At 40.5% G+C, this 23,113-nt stretch overlaps 1 protein-coding gene across 13 annotated transcripts in view; it reads left to right on the top strand.

The window, feature by feature from the left end:
* The window catches only part of CEP152 (centrosomal protein 152), a 103,874-nt gene that overhangs the window by 3,338 nt on the left and 77,423 nt on the right, over positions 1–23,113 (top strand). For 9 of the 13 annotated variants that reach the window (XM_074393637.1, XM_074393638.1, XM_074393639.1 and 6 more), the window contains exon 2: positions 15,068–15,161. In XM_074393637.1, coding sequence (XP_074249738.1) covers positions 15,068–15,161 — 94 coding nt within the window. Of the gene's footprint in view, positions 1–9,500; positions 9,656–15,067; positions 15,162–23,113 lie in introns of those variants that run through there. The other 4 variants (XM_074393643.1, XM_003928882.4, XM_003928883.4 and 1 more) reach the window with 2 other exon arrangements.

Consider the following 23,113-nt stretch of genomic DNA (forward strand, 5'->3'; position numbering starts at 1 on the left):
ATCTATTCTGTTCTGTCCCTTTAGAGAAACCTAATGCAGTGCTGGAATACTTTAGTATCTGTAGGCAAAAGAATGAACTTCACACTTTACACAAACCTTAACTCAAGTAGACTGTGGACATAAATGTAAGATGTAAAACTTTAACACTTTTAGGGAAAAAACCTAAGAGAAAATCTCTGGGACATAGGACTAAACAAAAAGTTACACTTAACATGATCCATAAAAGGAAACACTGGGCCGGGCGCGGTGGCTCAAGCCTGTAATCCCAGCACCTTGGGAGGCCGAGGCAGGTGGATCACGAGGTCAGGAGATCGAGACCATCCTGGCCAACAGAGTGAAATCCTGTCTCTACTAAAAATACAAAAAATTAGCTGGGTGCAGTGGCATGCCCCAGCTACTTGGGAGGCTGAGGCAGGAGAATCGCTTGAACTCAGGAGGCAGAGATTGCAGTGAGCTGAAATCGTGCCATTGCACTCCAACCTGGGCAACACAGCAAGACTGTGTCTCAAAAAAAGGAAACACTGGTACAGTGGTGGACTTCATCAGAATTACAGATTTTTGGCCAGGCGCATTTGTTCACACCTGTAATCCTAGCAATTTGGGAGGTTGAGGTGGGCAGATTGCCTGAGCTTGAGAGTTGGAGACCAGCCTGGGCAACATGGTGAAACCCCATCTCTCCTAAAAGTACAAAAAGTTAGCCAGGCCTGGTAGTGTACGCCTGTAATCCTAGCTACTTGGAAGGCTGAGGCAGGAGAATTGCTTGAACCTGGGAGGCGGAGGTTGCAGTGAGCCAAGATCGTACCACCGTACTCCAGACTGGGCAACAGAGCAAGACTATGTCTCAAAAAAAAAAATAATAATAATTACAGATTTTTGCTCTATGTAAAACTGTTGAGAGGATGAAGGATAAACCATAGGCTGAGAAAATATTTGCAAACCATGTATCTGACAAAGGACAAGTATCTAGAATGTAGTTTAAAACTCTCAAAACTAAACGGTTAGAAAAAATACAGTAGAGGCTGGGCATGGTGGTTCAGCCTGTAATCCCAGCACTTTGGGAGGCCAAGGCAGGCAGGTTATTTGAGGTCAGGAGTTCGAGACCAGTCTGGCCAACATGGTGAAACCCCATCTCTATTAAAAATACAAAAAGTTAGCCAGGGATGGTGGTGCATGCCTGTAATCCCAGCTACTCTGGAGACTGAGGCAGCAGAATCACTTGAACCCAGGAGGCAGAGGTTGCAATGAGCCAAGGTCACACCACTGCACTCCATCCTGGGCAACAGAGTGAGACTGTCAGAAAGAAAGAAAGAAAGACAGGGGAGAGAGAGAGAGAGAGAGAGAGAGAGAGAGAGAGAGAGAGAGAGAGAAGGGGGGGAAGAAAGAAGAATCAAAAAATACAATAGAAAACAGGCAAAAGACATGAACATAGATTTCACTGAAGAAGGTATACAGATGGCAAATAGGCACATAAAAATATGTTCAATATCATTTGCCAGTAAGAATATTAAAACCGTAATAAGATATCATCGTACACCTATCAGAATGGGTAAAATGAAAAATACCAATACCACCAAATGCTAGCCAGGAGACGAGAAAGTAGATCACACATACATTCCTGGTAGGGACATGAAACAGTACAGCCACTCGAGAAAAGTTCAGCTGTTTATTAAAAAACTGCACATGCAACTAATATCCAACCCAGCAGTAGCACTGCTGGGTATTGATCACACTCACAAAAATGAATCCTTATGTTCACACTAAAACTTGTACAGGAATGTTCACAACAGCTTTGTTCACAATAACCAAAAACTGGAGACAACCCAGATTTTTCCATGGGTGAATGATTAAACCAATTGTGGTATATCCATACCATGGAACGCTATTCAACAGTAAAAAGGAAGAAGCATTCAGAGACCCAACAACTCGGATGCATCTCCAGATAATCAGGAAGAGTGAAAAATGCCAGTCCCAAAAGGTTCTATGCTATATATATACACATATAAACATTTTTGAAAGAATAAAATTATAGAAATGAAGAACATGTTAGGGATTCCTATGGTCTGAATGTTTGTGTCCCCCTGACATTCATATGCTGAAACCTAATCATCAGTGTGATCATACTAGAAGGTGGGGCCTTTGGAAAGTAATTAGATGAATGCCCCTATAAAAGAGGCCTCAGAGAGCTCTCTTAGCATTTCCGTCATATGAGGATGCAGTAAGAAAGTGCCTTCTATGACCCAAGAAGTGGGCCCCCATCAGACACAAAATCTGCTGTGCCTTGATCTGGAACTTCCTACTCTCCAGAAGCAGAATTAAAAATTTTTCTGTTGTTTATAAGCCACCCACTTCATGGTACTTTGTTATAGCAATGCCAGCAGATTAAGACAGGGATTAAGGAGGGAGTTGGGAGGTGGGAGGGAAGTGGGTATAATTATAAGAGGAGAACAGGAGGGATCCTTTTGGTGGCAGAATTGTTTTGTATCTTGACTGCAATAATGTGGATATCCTGGTTATGATGTTTTATAAGATACTATTGGTGGAAACTGGGTAAAGCTTACAGATCTCATTTCTTGCATGTGAGTTTTTAATTTTCCCAAAATAAAAAAGTTTAATAAAGTTTAGGGGTAAAACCTGGATATGTCAAGAGATTTTAGGCAAATTTCTACTTTAACACTTCACAGTTCCACTGAAAACAGTATCTCCACAGAACGTGGTGGTAAGATCATCTTGGTAGTCCTGGGTCCCATCATGCTAAGACTAGGAGGGTCAATTGGAGGAGCTGCATGAGGTTACACTCTTGCAGGGCCTCAAGTGTAAATGTCTGATGCCATTTCTGGAGATAAGCTGATCAGATCAAAGGAAGGCAAACAAGGGTGATGTAGGAGATACAGTCATTGCTTTGTCCAGACACCCTGGAATCCCTCAAACCAGTTCTGTCTGCCCCTCCTCTGGCTTCTGTGTGTTTTGCTTCTGACGGCCTGGACTGTCACTGTTCATTCTGAGAACAGATGCAGGGTAGTGAAGCTGCTTTGGGTCACCAAGAACCAGAGGGGCCTGTGAGTTTACTCCTCGCACACTCACTCATACAAGAATGTGAAAGCTCAGTTCCTTTGCATCTGTTACACTCCAGAGCTCAGGATCAGGGTAGGGCTGGCACTTCTAAAATTCATACTTTCGTGTGGCCTCTTCTCCTAGCTTTACCCTTTTCTTTACCTCCTTCCTGGTTTCTTCTGGAAGCCCTTAAAATATCATCTGTATATGACTTTTCATCTGGGAATCCAACCTCAGATCAAATAACTTTCAACATGTATCCCAGTACTGGACTATTCTAAGTATTCAAATGCATTAAAATTTTTAATAAATATGAATTTATAAAATTTTATAAATGTTAATTATACATTTTCTTATGAATGACATTATATAATGCTATATTTTGTCAACATGCATTGAACACACTATGTAAACACTATGTTTCAAATCTGTACCAATTTTATAATCTGTTTTGGTACTTCTTTCTTTTTTAATCTACTGAATGTTTCAAGAAACAAAAATGGAATGGCATAAGCATCTTTTGCCATTTGGATGGTTCTTCATTTAATGTTCAAGTATAATTATCACAGCTTTGGATCTTTAAAAATGGTCAGTATCACTTCTGACAGCTTTTATTGGTTTCTGATTAAAAGCCTGTGTTTAAAAATCCTAAGCATTAAATCCAAGCTATTGGTGCTTACACTCTTTTGATCAAAGAAGCAAAAGCCCTAAGCCCTAACTTCCATCCAGCCCATCTCTTTCTTTGGCAGGGAAAAAAGAACTTGGTGACAACAGAGAACTGGAGAGGAAAAATAGAATTATTTACCTACTTTTAAGAGAGGAGTATGATCTCATTCATATAATTGTATATTCCTAAATACTGCCCTATTTTTCAAAAAACAAGCAATTTTTCACACTTGCCTTGATAAATATGTTATTTAAGCAAAAAAAAAGCCAGCATATTCCATAAAGTATAAGCAAATTTCAGAGGAATTACAAGTTGATTGCTTTAGTAATAAGAACTCAAACCTCTAAACGTGCATATTATATTATATTATATTATATTATATTGTATTGTATTGTATTATTTATTACAGACTCTTGCTCTGTCTCCCAGGCTGGAGTGCAGTGGCACAATCTTAGCTCACTGCAAATTCCACCTCCCAGGTTCAAACAATTCTCCTGCCTTGGTCTCCTGAGTAGCTGGGACTACGGGCATGCGCCACCACGCCTGGCTAGTTTTTATATTTTTGGTAGAGACAGGGTTTTGCCGTGTTGGCCAGGCTTATCTCAAACTTCTGACCTCAGGTGATCCACAGGACTCAGCCTCCCAAAGTGCTGGGATTACAGACGTGAGCCACCATGCCCTGCCCAAATATATATTATTTTAAAGTTGCTCTAGAAAAAGTGAAAATATTTAAAGTAGTTAACACTATACGGAGTTGGTTTAACCACACAACTCACAAAAAACTTACTTGATATTGATGAAGCCAAACAGACATAGTTAATACGTAAGTAGGAATAACAGCTTTTAAAGACCATGACTTCTTGCGGGAATGGTGCTATTAACAGCCTCCTTCCAAAACTGGGAATTCCAATTACCTTCTACTGTGCATGAGCAGGAACTGTGTAGTACTGCAGATCCAAATGATGAGTGACCATTCTTGATAAACCCAAATAATGCGCTCGTTTTCATTTACAAATTCTCAACATTAGTAACTTCCTGTATCTTACTTGGTGGATTTCTAGTTGTGTGTAAAAATAAAAACCTATATATTTGCAAACTATTTGCCTATGAAAATTGAAGAAGTGGCTTGGGCATTTGTATAATTTAATAGCCTATCAGAAAGACTCTTGAGGTTCACCAGTGTGCCACGGCCCTATTTGGAGAATCACTGGTCTAGACTTTTCAACTGTAATCACTAGAAATGTATCTCAGTCGTGCATGTTTGGTTGCCAAAAATGTAAGCCTACATTTGTTACCTTTCTAGGGCTACTGTAACTAGTACAACAAACAGCAGAAGTTGATTCTCTCACAGTTCCAGAAGCTAGAAGTCTGAAACCCAAGATATTGGCAGGGCCATGCTCTCTCCAAAGGCTCTTGGGAAAAATCCTTTCTTGTCTCTTCCAGCATCTGGTGGCCCCAGGTGTTCCTTGGCTTATGGTAATCTAACCCGAATCACCACTTTTACCTTAACATGGCTGTCTTCTCCCTGTGTGTCTCTTTGTGTCCTCTCTTTTTATAAAGACACCAGTCATTAGATGTAGGGCTGACAGCACTTTGGATAGCACTTCCATGATAGCATGGCTTTAACCTGATAGCTTTGACACCAAAACAGGAAAAAGGAGAAAGGATGGTTTAGCATTCTGGATTAAATCAGAATGAGCTCATATTAAACAATTTTATCAGCAAAAACCATATTTCCAAATAAAGTCATATTCTGAAATTTTGGGTAGACATGAAATTTTAGGGGACAGGATTCAACCTCTATAATGACCCAAGCCAGCTCAAGTCAAAAGGTTTTTAAGGTTCAGTTGTCACAGAATCCAAGGAAAAGCTAAACTGTCTGCTTTTCAAAGTGTAGGAACCAGACAGATCCAAGGCTTTCACTGCAAAAGCTCATGATCTTCAGTCTAGGGTGTACCAAGTATATGACACAGCCATGGAGGCAGCATACTTCCCATAAAATACAGACAAGTATGATAAAAGTCTGCTTCTCCTCTGTATGGCCACCACCTTGTTCAGTTTTGCGTATTCTTAGTTATCGGGGAAGGGAATAAGATTGGCCCAGGTTGGGTCCAGTATTCCTGCTCTGATTCAGTCAAGTCTGGCCAGGACTGTGGGTGATAGGATGGTGGTGGTGGTGAGGTCACAATGCCTGTGAGCAGGAGCAGATTCTGTGAGAAGGGGCTTGAGCAGAGCAGGCATTTTGACCCACATGTCAATAATAAATGATTCCAGCACAGTGCTTGGCACAAAGTAGGTGTTCCCAAAACACTGCTGGATGAATTATAAATAATGGTCTGATCCCGTTCCATCTCTAGCACTTCCTGTTTTTGTCCTGTTCTCATGAAGCCATATCTCTTGTGTAGACCCCTTGTTTGTCCTATTCCGCAAGCTCCTGTTGCCCTTGGCACACACTCACCCTTGTCTTTCTCTGCCATCCACTCCCAGAACACTTTCCTGGTTTTTCCTTGCTGCCTCAGACCCCCGTGTATACTCTAGTCCAGTAAGACGTAGTACGTGGAAAGACAATAATGTGTTTTCATACAATCTCATCTCATATTTTTTTTTTCTGCCCACAATCCTGAGAAGTAGGTATTATCATCCCTATTTTCAGATAAGGACTTTGATGCTTTGGAGGGTTAAATTGTTATGGACAATGCTAGTACTTAGGAGGGCTGGGACTTGAACTCGGATCTTCCTACTCTAAGTTCTGTGTTCTTTTGAGGAAAGAACTCCTTGATGATAGCACTTTGGATAGCACACCTGTGGTGGCATTGCTTTGACCTGACAGCTTTGACACCAAAAAGGAGGAAACAGGAGAAATGATGGTTTAGCTTTACCTTTAGAAACGCTGGTTAGTGGGAGGGACCCCATCTCATCAACAATGTGACATTTTCCCTTGAAATGTCTCACCCAGCTCACAGGCGTGCCCATTTAAAACAGGCAAAGCAAACATTGAGCCAACGTTTCACAAGTAATCTTTTGTCCGGCATTTGAGATCCTTGGCAGTTCTCCTTTCTTCCTCCACACTTGCCTTTGTTACCCCAGAATGCCTCTGTCTGCTTGTGTTTCTTTGCACATTAGATTCATTCCTTGTGCCTACTATTACCTGACCTCTGTAGAACGCCTTTCCTCTTCTCCCAGGCTTCAAGCTCTTCTATGGACTACCTCTTCCCTGCCTGCTTTTCCAGACTTACCTCTTAATGTAAGATTTTTGCACTTTTGCTGGTCTGGCCTTCAAATTGCATTCATGCCAGTCAGCTGGCCTGTTGAGCTGTCCCCTCCTCTTCTTCCTCAAACCTGCCTTGATAGATTCATCCTTAGGTGTTCACTTTCCCTAGAATTATTGCCTATTCTACTCTGATTACATTCAGTAAACATTATCTTTCTATGTAAGCATCTTGTAACTCAGAGCGTTGGTACCTTGAGTATAGGGGTCCTGCCCTCCACCTAGGTCAGGACTTAAACAGGATAGATGATCAAAGAAAATTTAGTTGAATATATCCATAGCTCCACCAAAAACCATTTTTAGAGGCATGGCTGGATGGGAGGTTGATTGAGTTTTTATTTTCCCTCTTTGTCCCATATATGCTAGTCTCACTAACATTTTGTATGTAGTAATAAGTTCTGCTCTGGGTTTGGAGATAAAGGACCCGGTTTCAAAATCTGTCTGCCTTGTATAAGCTGTGTAGCCTTCGACAAGTCACTTAATTTTTACCTAACTTTCTTCAGCTGGAAAATGGGGTAGGAATACCTGTCCTAGCCACCCCCCGCCCCACAGTGTTGTAGTGAGACCCAAATGAGATAACGCTTGTGAAAAAATTTACCCCTCTGTAAAGCACTGTGTGAGAGATTATAAACACTCCCTCCTCATGTGCCTCCCCGACACACCTTTTATGCTTTCATCCTTCTAAGAAGCAGTTGTTTGTGCATAGGGATCACCTGGCATTCTTGCGGTAGCACTCCATCACAACCCGCACAGGATGCAACGTGCAGCTTACCGCTCGATTCCAGCGGGATGTGAGAGTGGAAACTGCGTCTAGTTTTCCCTGAGACGCCTCGGCTCAGATTCAACAAATGCCACTTACTTGAATGCTTTTTATTTGCTTTTTCTGCTTCCCCCACGCCTAAATCTTTATCTATTTGTCCCTTTATTCATTTACTCATTTAACATAATTGTTTTGAGTGCCTACCAGGGTCATGAAACATGTAAGATTCCCAAGATAGTCACATTGTCCTGAGTGTAACAGACACACAAAAACTACTTATAGTAGATATAAGAACTATAATAGGATATACAGGATACACTTTATACAGAGGTAGGAAAGATCATTTCTGCGAAGTGAGGGAGTGTGTGTCATGAAAGGCTTCAAAGGAGGTGCTAGTCTATCTTGAAAACTGAGTAGGTGAAGAAGTAAGGTAGAGGCAATGCAGATGAAAGAAACAGCTTAAGAAAAAAATCGCCCTGGGAACCATTGTTAACTCAGCTTGTAAGATTAAATTACCTGTTGTTTGCCAAACCCCATACCAGTGTATGGGGTTACAGGGGTCAGTGTAGGCATCACGGGGGGTGGATGGTGAAGTAGCAAAGGAAAACTAGCCACATTATGAAGAGCTTGAACAGCCATTTTGCTCCACGCCAGTACATATGGAAAAGGGTTGAAAGGATATGTGAACCTGCCGCCACCAATGCCTTGATTATTCAATGGAACCCTTTCAACCAGAGAAGACAGATACAGTACTGGGCTTTACCGAGGGCTGGGTAGCGCTGTCTTTAGGGACAGGTTAATAATATACACCTAAGTGACAAGAACACTCACGCCCGAGGACATTAGACTAGTGAATAGACACGTGGAAAAATGTGTCACCTTATCAGTAATTATAAAGAAGCAAAAATGTAAAGAAAGCGGCACCTAGTAAGATAGAAGACAAAGCAAAACATCCACGGCTGTTAGGTAATGGGGAAGCAGGCGCCTTAGAAAACAGGAAGGGCGGCCGGGCGCGGTGGCTCAAGCCTGTAATCCCAGCACTTTGGGAGGCCGAGGCGGGTGGATCACGAGGTCAAGAGATCAAGACCATCCTGGTCAATATGGTGAAACCCCGTCTCTACTAAAAATACAAAAAATTAGCTGGGCATGGTGGCACGTGCCTGTAATCCCAGCTACTCGGGAGGCTGAGGCAGGAGAATCGCCTGAACCCAGGAGGCGGAGGTTGCGGTGAGCCGAGATCGCGCCATTGCACTCCAGCCTGGGTAACGAGAGCAAAACCCCGTCTCAAAAAAAAAAAAAAAAAAAAAAGGAAAAGAAAACAGGAAGGGCAAATGCAAAAACCTCTAAGGCAAGAGTTCGGTGGGGAGTCTACGGGATGCTTTGTGCTGAAGCGCAAGAGGCACGAGTCACCGCTGCGGTCTCCGGTACAAAAGGGGCGAGGGGTGCCCAGCGTTAAGGCGGTGCATCCGGGTCAAACGCGGCAGGAGAGGTGCTTCGGCGTCTCTAGGCAACCGATCAGCCCGCCCACTCCAGAGTAACCCACCCCCCCCCCCCCGTAATTGGCTCACGAATTCACCAATGGGCGCAAAGGGGCAGCTTCCCGCCACCTCTGGCGCCCGCTTTCAAACAGCCGTACTTTGCAACAGCAGGCGGACTTCTCAACCAAGCTTGAGGAAGGCGGAGACTTCTGCCTCCTCGCCCTGCCCCGAGCAGACACGGCTCCGCCCACCGGGCGAGCTTCTAGTCGGCGATTGGAGGACGCGACTGTTCCTTAAGGGCCTCCGCTCCATGGGTTCGGTTGTGACTAGGAAGGAGCCAGTGGACTAGAGCCAGGGTAAGGGGGTTTGCTAGCAGCTGGTCTTCCGCTAGGTCTACAGTTTCCTCGCGGTAACAGCCTCCGTGTCCTCGGGTGAGTTCTGATTCACGAGTGGGCTTGGAGCTGGGGTTAGAGGAGTTGCGGGGTCCTCGGGATCCTACCTGAGGCTTCCCGGGGGGCTGATCTGCCCCCTCCCCAAATCCCGCCGTGGTGGACTGCCCGCAGGCTGCAGGCTCAGCTTTTGCCTTTACCGCGTCGTTTAGACCTCTTCATTCCTCCAAGATTCTACTTAGAAGTGACATACAGGAAGCCCGCCGCGTCTCTTCTCCAGGCTGCTGGGGTCGCCCTGAGACCCTACCCTGCGGACCCTGCCTTTGTCACCCTGGCGTCACGCCTGGCTCACAGTGGGTGCTCTGTGCACGTGTGTTGACCTAGTGCAATTTGACGCTGGCACTCAAAGCCAGCTGAAGCCAAACAGTTCCTTAAGGTCATTCGGTCAGCCTGTGGTGGATGCCTATTGTGTATTAGCATTACTCGCTCTGCTCTCTGGGCAACTCGAATCAATTTGTCCAAACTGCTGTCATTAGCACTGATCACAAGATGTGTGATTATTTGTTTATATGTCTATTTTATTTCCCTCCATCATGTCCTGTTACACTTTGTCATCTTGAACAGTGCTTGGTAAATTGTCGAATCAATAGGCCGCCTCCACCAGGTGTTGCAAGTCTAAACCGGGCTACGTGCTCCGGCTATTTCCATTCTAGAAGGGCAGTTATGTCAGCAAGTAAGGAGAATTTCCCAACTAGTGCAATTCTTAGAAACCCCTTTTTTCGGGGCTTTACAACGCCTTCCGTATCGTAGTCATGTACTCGAGTCTATTGAAGCCTAGTATCACCATATACCTTCATAAGGTGTGGCAATCTATATGCACTCCCTAGGCAGGTGAATGCACTTAACTAAAGATAACTAAGAACAGCATAAGAAATACAGCCTGAAAGTGCAAAAAAGTGGCTAATTCTATGGGGGAACATGCTTGGGGAGGGCATCTTGAAGGAGGGTGACACTTTTGTTCCATGGAAGGTTGCATTATTTGAAGTGACATTTCTCATAGGTTGCACATTCACCTTTTGTCAAATATGCAGAATCCTCTTGATTCCCTTAACCTCTTCTGTAGCTAGCAGACTCCTATTCATCAGTAATAATGTCACGATAGTAATAAAACTAGAATGTATTGATTGGTATATAGTGCTAATTATTGTATCATCTTGTGACTCCTCAGAACCAATCTTTGATGTGGATACTGTTTTTACCCCCATTTCATTAACGTAGAAGCAGAAACAGTTTGCCCAAGATTGCACAGCTGATAAATAGAAGAGCCAGAACTGAGCCCAGGTTGCCTGAATGAGTGCCTTCGTTCTTACAGCCATATTGTGTCCTTCAAGATTTATTTCTAATCTAAAATCTGCTTTTTCTGTAAAACTTCTCTAAGCTATCCTTTCTTCTTGGGAAAAGTTAATTTGTGCTTTGTACTTTGATCTTCTACAGAATTTATTACAATATGTTATTGTAACTGTTAGTTTATCTCAGTGGCTGTCCAAGAGAGGATGAGCAGAGACAGCTTCCCATGGCTAGTACCATGTCTTAGATGCATCTAGGATATGATCTGATACACAGTAGTTATTCAATAAAATTTTATTGATATAATGAATGTATATAGATAACATTCCTATATCATATTCAGTCAACAGATATTTGTTGTGTGCCTACCATGTGCAAGGAGGCAGACACATTTTAATTCTGCCTTCAGGGTGCTTATAGTTTATTAGATGAGGCAAAAACAGTGCTACTTTTGCTTTGTAATCTTTTGTCCAACTGAACACCCATTGGTTTTGTTGCAAGGAGGGCAGAGAAAAAAACCGGGACAACAAAAGGAATGCTGGGTCAGAGCATCCATCTGAGTGTAACAGCAGGACATCCTTTTTATAGTCTTGTTAAGGGTTCAGAAAAAGTTATCTAGGAAGAACGTCTACCAGACTGCTATTGAAAAGGAAAACAAAACATACTGTACACTTCTTCTGCATCTCGATTTCTTAAGTGGTCAGCCTTGGGTCAATAGATATAGAAATATTTCATTATTTTTACTGTATTGTATTGACAAATTCACAGTATTAACAAATTAATTAAAAAATAATTTTACTAGTGCAAATGTTCATTTTCAATGTATTGATATTGATAGTTTTCAAGATGGTTTAGCAGTTCATATTTTCACCAGCAACTCATGAGTTACAAAAGACAAAATAGTCAACTACTGGGTGATAACAAATTTTTTTGTTCAATCTGGTGGTTTAAAATGGCATATTGTTGTTTAAATGATGTTTCTTTGAAACATCATGACCCGAAGCATCTTTTCAAGCTTATTGATTTATACTTTTTAAAATGTCAGTCGCCCAGTTTTACATTGGATTTTCTCATTTCTTTGTGAGAATTCTATATTGGGATTTTGTCATGTGCTTTGGAAATATTTTTCTCATTCTTATTTTTTCTGACATTGTTAGTCATGTATTTTTTCATACATAATACTTGTTAATGATTGTCTTTTGCCTTATACAAAATTTTATTTTTTGTGTGGTTAGGTTTCCATCACATTTTTCTTTATGGCTTTCGGTTTACTATCTTACTTTTTTTTTTAAGGCAGTCTCTTCTGTTGTTCTAAATATTGCAATAAAGTCTGAGGCAATTCTCCTGCCTCAGCCTCCTGAGTAGCTGGGATTACAGGCATGCAACACCATGCCTGAGCTAATTTTGTATTTTTAGTAGAGATGGGATTTCTCCATGTCAGTCAGTGATAATGAGCGGTGATTAATAAATTAAAGCATTAGCTTTTAAGTCTCATTTTAAGTATGTATTACCTTTTTAGTATATATATATATTTAACCACAGTAAGTTGATCACATTTCCCTTGATATCTGAAATTATTTCTTAAAGTCTCTTAAATTTTATTCTTCTCAAAGGGAAAACTTATTTATACCTTTTCTTCAGTGGGGGAGATCTTGGTCTTTTTAGGTATTTTTAGATGTCTTCTTTAATGACATGGTTTGGATTTAAAATAACATTAAAGATAAATACTTTTATCTTTTACATTTTATTTATTTTTGAGACAGAGTTTCACTCTTGTTGCCCAGACTGGAGTGCAATGGTGTGATCTCGGCTCACTGCAACCTCTGCCTCCTGGATTCAAGTGATTCTCCTTCCTCAGCCTCCTGAGTAGCTGGAATTACAGGCATACAGTACCATGCCCGGCTAATTCTGTATTTTTAGTAGAGATGGAGTTTCTCCATGTTGGTCAGGCTGGTCTGGAACTCCCAACCTCAGGTGATCCGCCTGCCTTGGCCTCCCAAAGCGCTGGCATTGCAGGCGTGAGCCACCACGCCAGGCCTTCTGTTTACTTTGAAAACAAAAAACACCTTGTAGAATTATTCTCTATCTGAGGAAAAGTAGCTCTCTATTTAAAATATTAAAGCTACATTTTTAGCAATAGGCTCTTATAAATCTTAATGTTCTTTTTCAATAATCAACATCAATTGATGGCAGGCTAATAAAGGATTGGAACAAACCTCTTTTCTTTAACTTAATGAAGGAGAAATTAACCCCAATTCCATATTTTGTCTTGTATTTATAGTTAAATGCAAGAGAGGTAGAAGACACAGAATTCAGAAATAGAAAGGATTATTTCTGCCTGGAGGATTCAAGAATGTCTTTAAGGTCCAGCTTAATTTAATCTCTTTTAAGGAGATGTGATTTAGTTGGGCTAGTATTTTCATTATCTATACGTAGTGTTCTGTAGACATGTCCACTTGCAGTAGTGGGAAAAAATCTAGAGACATGAGATTGTGTGTTTTCCCCTGACCGTTTCTCCTATGTTATAGGCTCTTTACCATACTTATATCTTTGTCTTATGTTGATACACAAAATGATAGTTGCAGATAGATTTATTTTCCTCGATATGCATGTCTCTTCCCCCTTGATCCCTGGCACAAGCGTAGAAAGGAGAAGGTGTGATCCGAGAAGCAGAGGCTGGAGGGTTTTAAGTTGATGTGAAGAGTCTGAGTTGATATAAGTTGAAGTGTAGGGACCAGAGAGGAAGGGATTAGAAGGTTGACTGCAAATTAGAGGATGGCTAAGCAACATAACTCGGTCTTTGAAATACAAAAACTTGAAGTCGGGGGATTTTCACCACTGAAGTTCATATGTGTGTTAATCTTTAATACCATATTTATGTCTTCTAGCTTTCACATTTTCTTTTCACATTTTAATATCTACAACATAGACGGTGTCCTAAAATTAGTGTTATGTCATAATTTTAGTGGCTGCATCTTGTTCCTGCTGCTACAAATAGAACTGCATCATAAGAATCAAAGAAATCTTAGATCTGATGAAATGGGATGTCGTCTGCTCTAGAGCTATTGGCTTCTATAAAAGTTTGTGTTCTTAACTGTTAAGACGAGGGCACTAAGTTCTTTATGGTAAAATGCATTTGGATTCCTGGGTCTCTGTGCTTCTGATTTGACTTCCAGCTGAATGATATTTTAGAGCTTGAAAGGTGTAGAGAATGAGTTGTGGCTCCGGCTCCAACCACGTGCGTTTCATTGGCATGAACAACAGTGGACGGAATAGAGGGCAGTGTGAGGCCAGGTAATTGATGACACCTGCCTAGTTTTTTGTTGGGATTGTTTGGAGCTTTGAAGTTCTGAGGAGTTTATGTGTAGTGTCAGGATCCCTAAGTATAATTTAAATCAGCAGCAGCTTTTTTGGCGGTAAGTAGTTGAAAACCCATTTCCTTCCTGCTGCTGCTTCTGCCGCAGCAGTGACTGCTCCCCAGGGAACTCTTGCTGTTGCTTTTGGAATTGGAAGTCCACAGTGGTGTAGCTTCACAGCCCTCTCTTCTGTTTTTCCTGAGTTTATTGCCAGAACCTGATTTTATCAAGCTTAAGAGTTGTGTGCTCTGCAGAATTTACTGGATTGTAAATGGTTTCTGGGTAGCAGTCATTCACTCATGATTTAGGGGCCCTTTTTTGTAAAGCATGATATTTGGATTTCTGGTATTCAAAAGAAAGCAATTAGGATACTACCTGTGCCATGTTTAATGTAGCACATCTGAAAGTTTGTTTGAGCTTAAAATTTTTACATCTGGCACATTTCTAGTTTATTATTGTCATCTTATTTTTCATATGGGCAAAAATCTTACTATTTTAACTTACACTTTCAGACCACTAGAAAGGTCTAGTGTTATTACCTATTTGCATTTTTTCTTTTCCTTGAGTTGCTGTCATACAGCTATTTTCTATGAATCACAATTATTTGTATTAGCCATAACTGAGTTACACATACTTTCTCCAAGTCTGTTTCTGTCTTTTGACTTTGTGTATGTATGGCATCTCTTATGTAGTTTGTTCTGGGGAGATTTTATGGGATATTCAGAAAGCAAACATCTTTCTCTTCCCACAGGAGGACCATGTCATTAGACTTTGGCAGTATGGCGCTACTGGCACAAGATGAGGATGAGGAATATGACAGAGAGGACTACGAAAGAGAAAAAGAGGTAAGGTGTTAAAAACTGACCCTAAACCCAATCTTTAACAAGTTTTATTTCCTGATCAAAATCTTGTGTCATTTTGAAGGGATTTGAAAGTTTTTTTTTTAAATGAAACAACCCTAAAATCTGCATGTTATTTAGACTAAAAAAGTGGATAAGTGGAATGTTTCTATTTTCGAGACAAGAATAAAGCACAACTGTGAATGATGCCATCAGATAAATGGTTAACATTTTCTTTTCCTTTAGGAGGTAATGGTTGCCTTTGGAAGTGGAAGGTTAGTTTCTAGGTGCTTGTAACATTGCCATGAACAAGTCTGACAAGGGTCTTTGCTTTGGGTAGTTTACATCCTAGTGGAGGCAGACAATAAACAAGTGAGGAAAATAATTTGAGTGAGTTATAGTTTATCATTGATAAATGACAGGGAAACACACCGGAGTGCTATGAAGGCAATTGGTAGGGGATTGCTGTAGAAGGGGTAGTGAGGGAAGGTCTCTAAGAGGAGGCAATATTTGAGCTGAGACTTGACTCATGAGAAGGAACCAGCCGTGCAGAAGCCTGAGGAAGATCTTTCTAGGACAAACACCAAGGAGTGTAAGCTGGGGAGTTGGGAAGAGACCCTGTGTTATCTGTAGAGCCGCCAGAAGGCCATGGTTATTGTTTATATACGAGCCAATGTTGGGTGGTGGATCACGGAAAGCCATGATAAGGTGTTTGTATTTTATTCAAAGAGCAATGGGAAGGCAGTAGAGGATTTTAAGCAAGGAAAAGTGATACCATATTTTTGAAGATCTTTGAGAAGTCTGTATGGTCAATAGATTATACAAGGAAATGAATAAAAGGGAGAGATCATATTATTTATATATAAAGTGTTTAGCAGAATTCTTGGCACATAGTAAATGTTCAGTAAATGGTAGCAATAGTAATAGTAGCAGTAGTAGTGTTATTGGTGGAAGTCAGTTTACTTGTTTTGGTTGTTTTTAGTTTAAGTCAAATTTCTTGATTGCCTATGATAAAAGGCTTCTTTTGTCCTGATACTGTTTCTTATATGACCCATTTTCTAATATGTAAAGAAATCTTTTTAAATCGCTATTGGAGACTGTTAGTATTAACAGGAAGCAAAGAATAGGGTCACTTGACTGATGCTCATGTAGCTGGCAGTAGAATTATGGTGGTGATAGAAAACTGGCAACTTGCTGGATTTGGTTCATAGGCAGGTATTGTTTGGTTGCAGAGTGCTTTTAAAACAATTGAATCCGTATTTGAAGATTGGAAAATTTTATGTAGCACTGCAGTCTCTGGCTTATCTAAAAACATCCAAAGCCCTGGCCACACCTGGCCTCTATTTGCACATGGCAGCAGGCAGGCTGGAGCTGAGCAGTGGCTCTCCTTCCCCAGCTGGCCACGGTCCCCACTGCTCACGCAGACATGGGCTTATGCACTCAGACCTGCCTGCTTCACTCTGGTAAATTCTCTGCCAGGTCCCTGAGGGCATTTGAGTTTATGACCCCGGTGAGAGTTTCTGGATTTTGGCAGGGCCCCTCACAACAATTGTTGTGGCAAGGATGGGAATGAGGATTTTCTGTTACTTGGAACCTGTTGCATGAGGTTTTCATGACTGCAATGGCTTGGATAGTTGCCTGGGGTTTAGCCACTGGGATTCTTGATAGGGTCAGTTTAAGAAATCATTACTGTAAAGAAGAAAAAAATATTTTGACAGGTGATTTTTCATTGGGAAAGATTTTAGAGAGATAGGTAGGGTATTAGGGGGAGCATACTGCCAGTGTATTGTGTGGTTAAAATTTTAAAAGAGATATTAGTTAAGGAGGTGATTAATTCTAGATACTGTAGAACAGGCGTCCCTACACTTTTTACACAGGGGGCCAGTTCACTGTCCCTCAGTCCGTTGGAGGGCCGCCACATACTGTGCTCCTCTCACTGACCACCAATGAAAGAGGTGCCCCTTCCTGAAGTGTGGCAGGGAGCCGGATAAATGGCCTCAGGGGGCCGCATGCAGCCCGCAGGCCACAGTTTGGGGACGCCTGCTGTAGAAAATAGCTATTTGGGATCACCTCTTTGACAGATTGTATGCTGGGATAGAGAATTTCAGTGGAAAAGTTGTTTTTAAAAGATCAAGTATCTAAGAATGAGTATTTCTAGCAGAGTGGAAGGATGTATAGCTAAATTGACTCTAATATCATGATTATGGTTAAATTTGTAAGAAACTTCACGTGAATAAAAATATTTTTATTTAAAAAAAAAAAAAAAAAAAAAAACTGCTGCAAGGGAAAGAGTGAGATTAGAGGCCAGAGAGGTTCAGACTTCAGTAACAAACTTCAGAACTTCACAAATCTTCAGTGTATATATACATTGTCACTGCAAATTAAAGTAATAAATTGGGTGGTGAAACCCAAGCTTGCATGCATATGCAGAAACCTTTATAACCATCTCAGTCTTCGTAACCCTGCAGTAGCCCAGGGTTCACAGCCTTAAGAGATTAAAGAAAAAAAGCTCTTTTTTTCCTGTCTACCTTGTTGGTATCTTTGGAACTGTGGCTTTGGGATTACGGCTAGGTTATAACTGTTAGCAGTGGGCTAATAATGCATGTTGCTTTCTCTACTTAGTGAATCACTTTGTGTTCAATTTGCTGACATAGGAGGAATGCCTTTATCCCTGATGATGCGCTATAAGGCTTACCAGGCATACCACATCTGACTCATAGTCTGCCCTGCTAAGGGTTTGTGAGAGCCTCTCTTGGTACATGGTTGGATAGTCCTGATTTTCACTGTCTGGGATGAAAGGCCAGTTGCTAATACAGCATGTTTTTCCAAGCTGTGTTTAATTTTGTTGTTTTGGTGCCAGTTGGGATTTTGTTCACATATGCCCATATCCTAGTGAATACACCATTCCAACCTTTATGCCGTCGTTATGAGCAGATTTACAATTACAATTTTGCCTTTTCCATTTCTGTTCTCTCCATTGTTTGCATTGAAGATGAAGTGGAGAAAGTGCCTTTAACATTCGGAAAAAGGAAAGCATTTAGTAAATAGGTGCTTCAATATTTAGAGAATATTTAGACCAGTGGAATCTTAAGCCACAGATCATCACTGATAGATCATCAGCATATTTTGCAAAACAAAAAAAACCAAGAATTTTGTAGAAAAGTCCTATAATCTATTTCTAAAGTGCTACAACTCTTAATGGTACATTAGTAAAAGTTGGCCCACTGGGGGTCAAGACATAAAGGCATAGCAGAGAGGTACATAAGCCACAGCTTCTCACAGTATTTCAGCTAAATCTCCATCTCTGAAAAATAGTCAGCAGAGCAGATTAGGGTGCAGATCAGTGAGGTCGATGACATCATAGAGATATGTATCTTGTCAGTTAATATCAGTTAATTGAGACACATTACTTCTGTTTCTGTGTTCCTGGAGCACATTACTTTCTTGTACCTTTTGAGAGCTGCTGATGGTAGTTGTCTTTCTTGTTAAGAAGGAGATCTGATCCAAAGCAGACTTTTCCTTATAAAGCTGTCCCAGAAAAGAATTCAGAAGCTCTTGTATTAACTCATTTATAATGTAACAATGTGACTTTGCAAAAATACTTTTCAGCTTAAGTCACTGTACCTTTTGATTTCACAGTTGGATATTACAGAGATAGAGTTTTCTTTTTTTTTTTGAGATTGAGTCTTGCTCTGTTGCCCATACTGGAATGCAATCACGTAATCTTGGCTCACTCCCCTTCCTGGGTTCAAGCAATTCTCCTGCCCCAGCCTCCTGAGTATCTGGGATTAGAGGCATGTGCCACCATGCCCAGCTAATTTTTTTTTTTTTTTTGTATTTTTAGTAGAGATGGGGTTTTACTACGTTGGCCAGGCTGGTCTTGAACTCCTGACCTCAGATGACCCACCTGCCTTGCCCTTCCAAAGTCCTGGGATTATAGGCATGAGCCACCGTGCCCAGCCCCAGATAAAGTTCTTTTTGTAATAGGAATGCTTGTTATAAGCCTTTTAGTTGTTGGGAAAGCCACAGCTTAAGGTAGAGTGTTATTTTGGACTCTCACAGTCAGCTGGAGTAGACATGTACTTTCTGCAATGTCACCAGAAGTAGCTCTGTGATTGTTGTTGGTTCACAGATAGTAAAATTCTCCATTTATGTATGTATGTATACTGGAGCTGGTGATTTGGGCCATAAATACTTGGTAATCTATGATATCAAGATAATATTTGCTGATGGTGGGTCATTTAGTGATAATGGGCCATTTAGAGATGACATATTTGAAAATGATCTTGAGTAGAAAGGTGAATGGCTTAAGTAGCAGGTGGCAGATAGAAACTTCACCTGGCAATACTGACTTGGTTTATATATTGATAGCTCTTTAATAGAATAATAAATCTTCATTTAGCTTGGCATCATGTATTTTAGAGGCAAGGTTTCCATTGCATTTCTTCTTCCACTTTGTAACTGCCTTGTTTGATGTAATTACAGAGCATTTTGATATTTTGTTTCCACTAGAGGGAGTTGTAAAGCTAGTATTTGTTTATATTTAGTGTGTATCCATGAAAGCATTATTTAATAATTCATATTTTAAAGTATCAGAATCTTTTTAGAAGTGCACTTATGAGGTCACCTGTTCAAAGGGAATGTGACCATTAGATATTCCATTTGCTACTCTTTCTCTTGGGAGAAGATTATTGTGTGGTTTGTAATTTGAGGCCTCTTGCCTCATGAATGTTGGGGATTACAGGCTCTGAAGATAATCTGTTTAGTTAATTTAAGCTGAAAATCCTAACGAAAGGTTTACGTGTTCTTTGTTTTACATTTACCCTTGAGTGTAGGCTTTTGTATGTTTTACATGGGTTATTGCAAAGTGTTTTGTTAACAGAGTTCTTTGAGTCAAATGCTCTCTTCTCTTTTCTTTTTAAGAAAGAAACGTGAAGTAGAAAGGGAGAGGAGTTTATAGAATGATTCTGAATTTATTTCAATTGAAGACTTAAGAGTGGCAAATTATCTTTTTTCTAGGGAAGTTATCTGTTAAATTTTTAAACTCAGTTAATACACAATAATATCCTATTGAGATTGCTGCTTGCAGCCAAAAATTCAATCTGATAAATTTTAAATTAATGAGTGGGATTAAATTTTATCATTTATAAGGATTGTTATTTCTGTTCTTGTATCTGTATTTGGAAGTTTGATGGATCTTTAATAAGGAAAATTTACAGTTTCTAAAAATCTCTATTTGGTAACATGCATAGCTAGATATGGCAATTTTGTGTTTTATTGCATAGGGTTCAGTGACCAAAATGCAATTTGACAGTGTATATGAGGAGGATACACTTTGATCCTGGGAAATGGAAACATTGGAGGTGGGATTTTGTTTCTGAACAGCCTTATTTAGGAGGATTTCACTTCATTAAGCTTTCCTCTGCCCTGAACTTAAAGAAGCCAGGGAATATGACCCAGCTATACCAACGAACTTGATGGATAAATTTTTTTTTTTTTTGATACAGAGTTTCGCTCTTGTTACCCAGGCTGGAGTGCAATGGCGCGATCTCGGCTCACCGCAACCTCCGCCTCCTGGGTTCAGGCAATTATCCTGCCTCAGCCTCCTGAGTAGCTGGGATTACAGGCACGTGCCACCATGCCCAGCTAATTTTTTGTATTTTTAGTAGAGACGGGGTTTCACCATGTTGACCCGGGTGGTCTCGATCTCTTGACCTCGTGATCCACCCGCCTCGGCCTCCCAAAGTGCTGGAATTACAGGCGTGAGCCACCGTGCCCGGCCTGGATAAATTTTTTGAAGAGGAATTTTATAATGGCATCTTTGGATGCCAATTTTGCGGTATTGCAAAGAAAGCTACAGTAACTGCTGAATTATTATGTAGTTTTTTTGTTTTTGTGCGGGAGGGGAAAAACGTACTCTTCAGATGTCCCTGTCAAGGTGCCCCTGAATTATAAAGTTATGAACTTGAACCTCCCTGAAGGTTTAGAAGAAAATATTCTTTCTGTTCAGGAGTCTTTACTTGATGTAAGTATAAAAGATTTGCTTTATTGTTCCTGGTGTAACATGTAGGGGTAGTCTTTTTCCTTAAAGCAGTGATGCATAATTATAGACAACAGATGGTACTACTTTTAAAAAACCTCATAGATGTGATTTTTTCCTTTAGTGCATTTGCTTCTTTATAGAATTGCTTTGCGATCTTTCATCTGAGGCATGTAGTATACAAAAATGTTGATGTAGTATACAAATATGTTGACGTGCTCTGTTTTGTTTTTTATGTTGTATCTTTTGTATTTCTTGTTTTTTATAACTCTCAGTCAACTCTGATATGGCTAATTCTCAAAATGATTTTTCAAGTACCTTGCATGTGCAGGTGAGCAATGAATGAGGGTCTTGTGTGTTAATGTTAGCATTAAACAGATTTAAAGATCAGGGTAATTTTTCAGTGGAGAAAATACCTTTCTTGTTGAATCTTGTTGAAAACAAATGGATTGAGAAAACCTTAAAAAAAAATCTATCCAGTGAATATCAGAAATATGGAGTGAGGAAGTAGTCCCACCCCGCCCCCGCCAACATATTCTTTTCCCATTTACAAATTTTATTTCACCAAAGCTCAGTTAAGAATTTGGGGCAACTTTGGGAGGCCAAGGCAGGTGGATCACGAGGTCAAGAGATCAAGACCATCCTTGCCAACACGGTGAAACCCTATCTCTACTAAAAATACAAAAAAATTAGCCGGGTGTGGTGGCACGCGCCTGTAGTCCCAGCTACTCGGGAGGCTGAGGCGGAAGAATCGCTTGAACCCAGTAGGCGGAGGTTGCAGTGAGCGGAGATTGCGCCACTACACTTCAGCCTGGCGACAGAGCAAGACTCCGTCTTAAAAAAAAAAAAAAAGAATTTGGGGCATTCCTTTCAGACCTTCCTTAAAATAGATTTATTTAACTTTTACTATACATATTTTGTTTAAGAAATTTTTTTTTTGGTCATTTTTTTTTTTTGAGACTGAGTTTTGCTCTTGTTACCAAGGCTGGAGTGCAATGGCGCGATCTCGGCTCACCGCAACCTCCGCCTCCCAGGTTCGGGCAATTCTCCTGCCTCAGCCTCCTGAGTAGCTGGGATTACAGGCACGCACCACCATGCCCAGCTAATTTTTTGTATTTTTAGTAGAGACGGAGTTTCACCATGTTGACCAGGATGGTCTCGATCTCTTGACCTCGTGATCCACCCGCCTCGGCCTCCCAAAGTGCTGGGATTACAGGCTTGAGCCACCGCGCCCGGCCTTTTGGTGATTCTTAACATAATACTCAGATATGATTTATGGTCACGTTCCATTTCTTTTGTATTAATGACAGGTAAAGTAGAAAAAAAAAAATAACCTGCTAGAGAGCAGGGAGCATCTCATTTTTTTTTCCCTGAACGGTTTTGCAGAGTATTTAGGGTCTTTAAAATCCACTTGCATAATGTCATGAGTTTGATTTATGTACTTTGGAGGGAGGTAGTCAAGTTGTTAATTAAACTGGTGCTTAGTTTCTTAAAGAGAAGTAATTAGAAACAGTTTCTCTAAAAAGTGTTTAGTAACATTTAGAAGTATTTGATCTTCTAATTGTTACATAATTTAAGACATATCTTATATTGGGATTTTAGGGTAATGTAATATTGGGTTTTGAAGAAAAACAATTGCAGATAGTTATTGAAATTCAACAGACTGGTGGATTTATACATTTTTTTTAATCACATTTGAAATTTGAGTAAATGAATTTTGTCTATCTAGTTTATATAATAAGAAACCAAATATTTAATGTCAGATTTAGTATTAGGCTTTTGTGTGTGCTATGTATAGAAAACAGTCTTCCAACTCTTCTTTTACTCAGATGTTGTATAAGAGCAGAGTATTGTGTATCTTTTCATCTTTGGAATTAGATGGCTTTCTACTAATTAGTGACTCCCCAGTGGGTTTCTA

This window comes from Saimiri boliviensis, chromosome 2 (genome assembly GCF_048565385.1).
Source record: "Saimiri boliviensis isolate mSaiBol1 chromosome 2, mSaiBol1.pri, whole genome shotgun sequence".
NCBI classification, from domain to species: Eukaryota; Metazoa; Chordata; class Mammalia; order Primates; family Cebidae; genus Saimiri; species Saimiri boliviensis.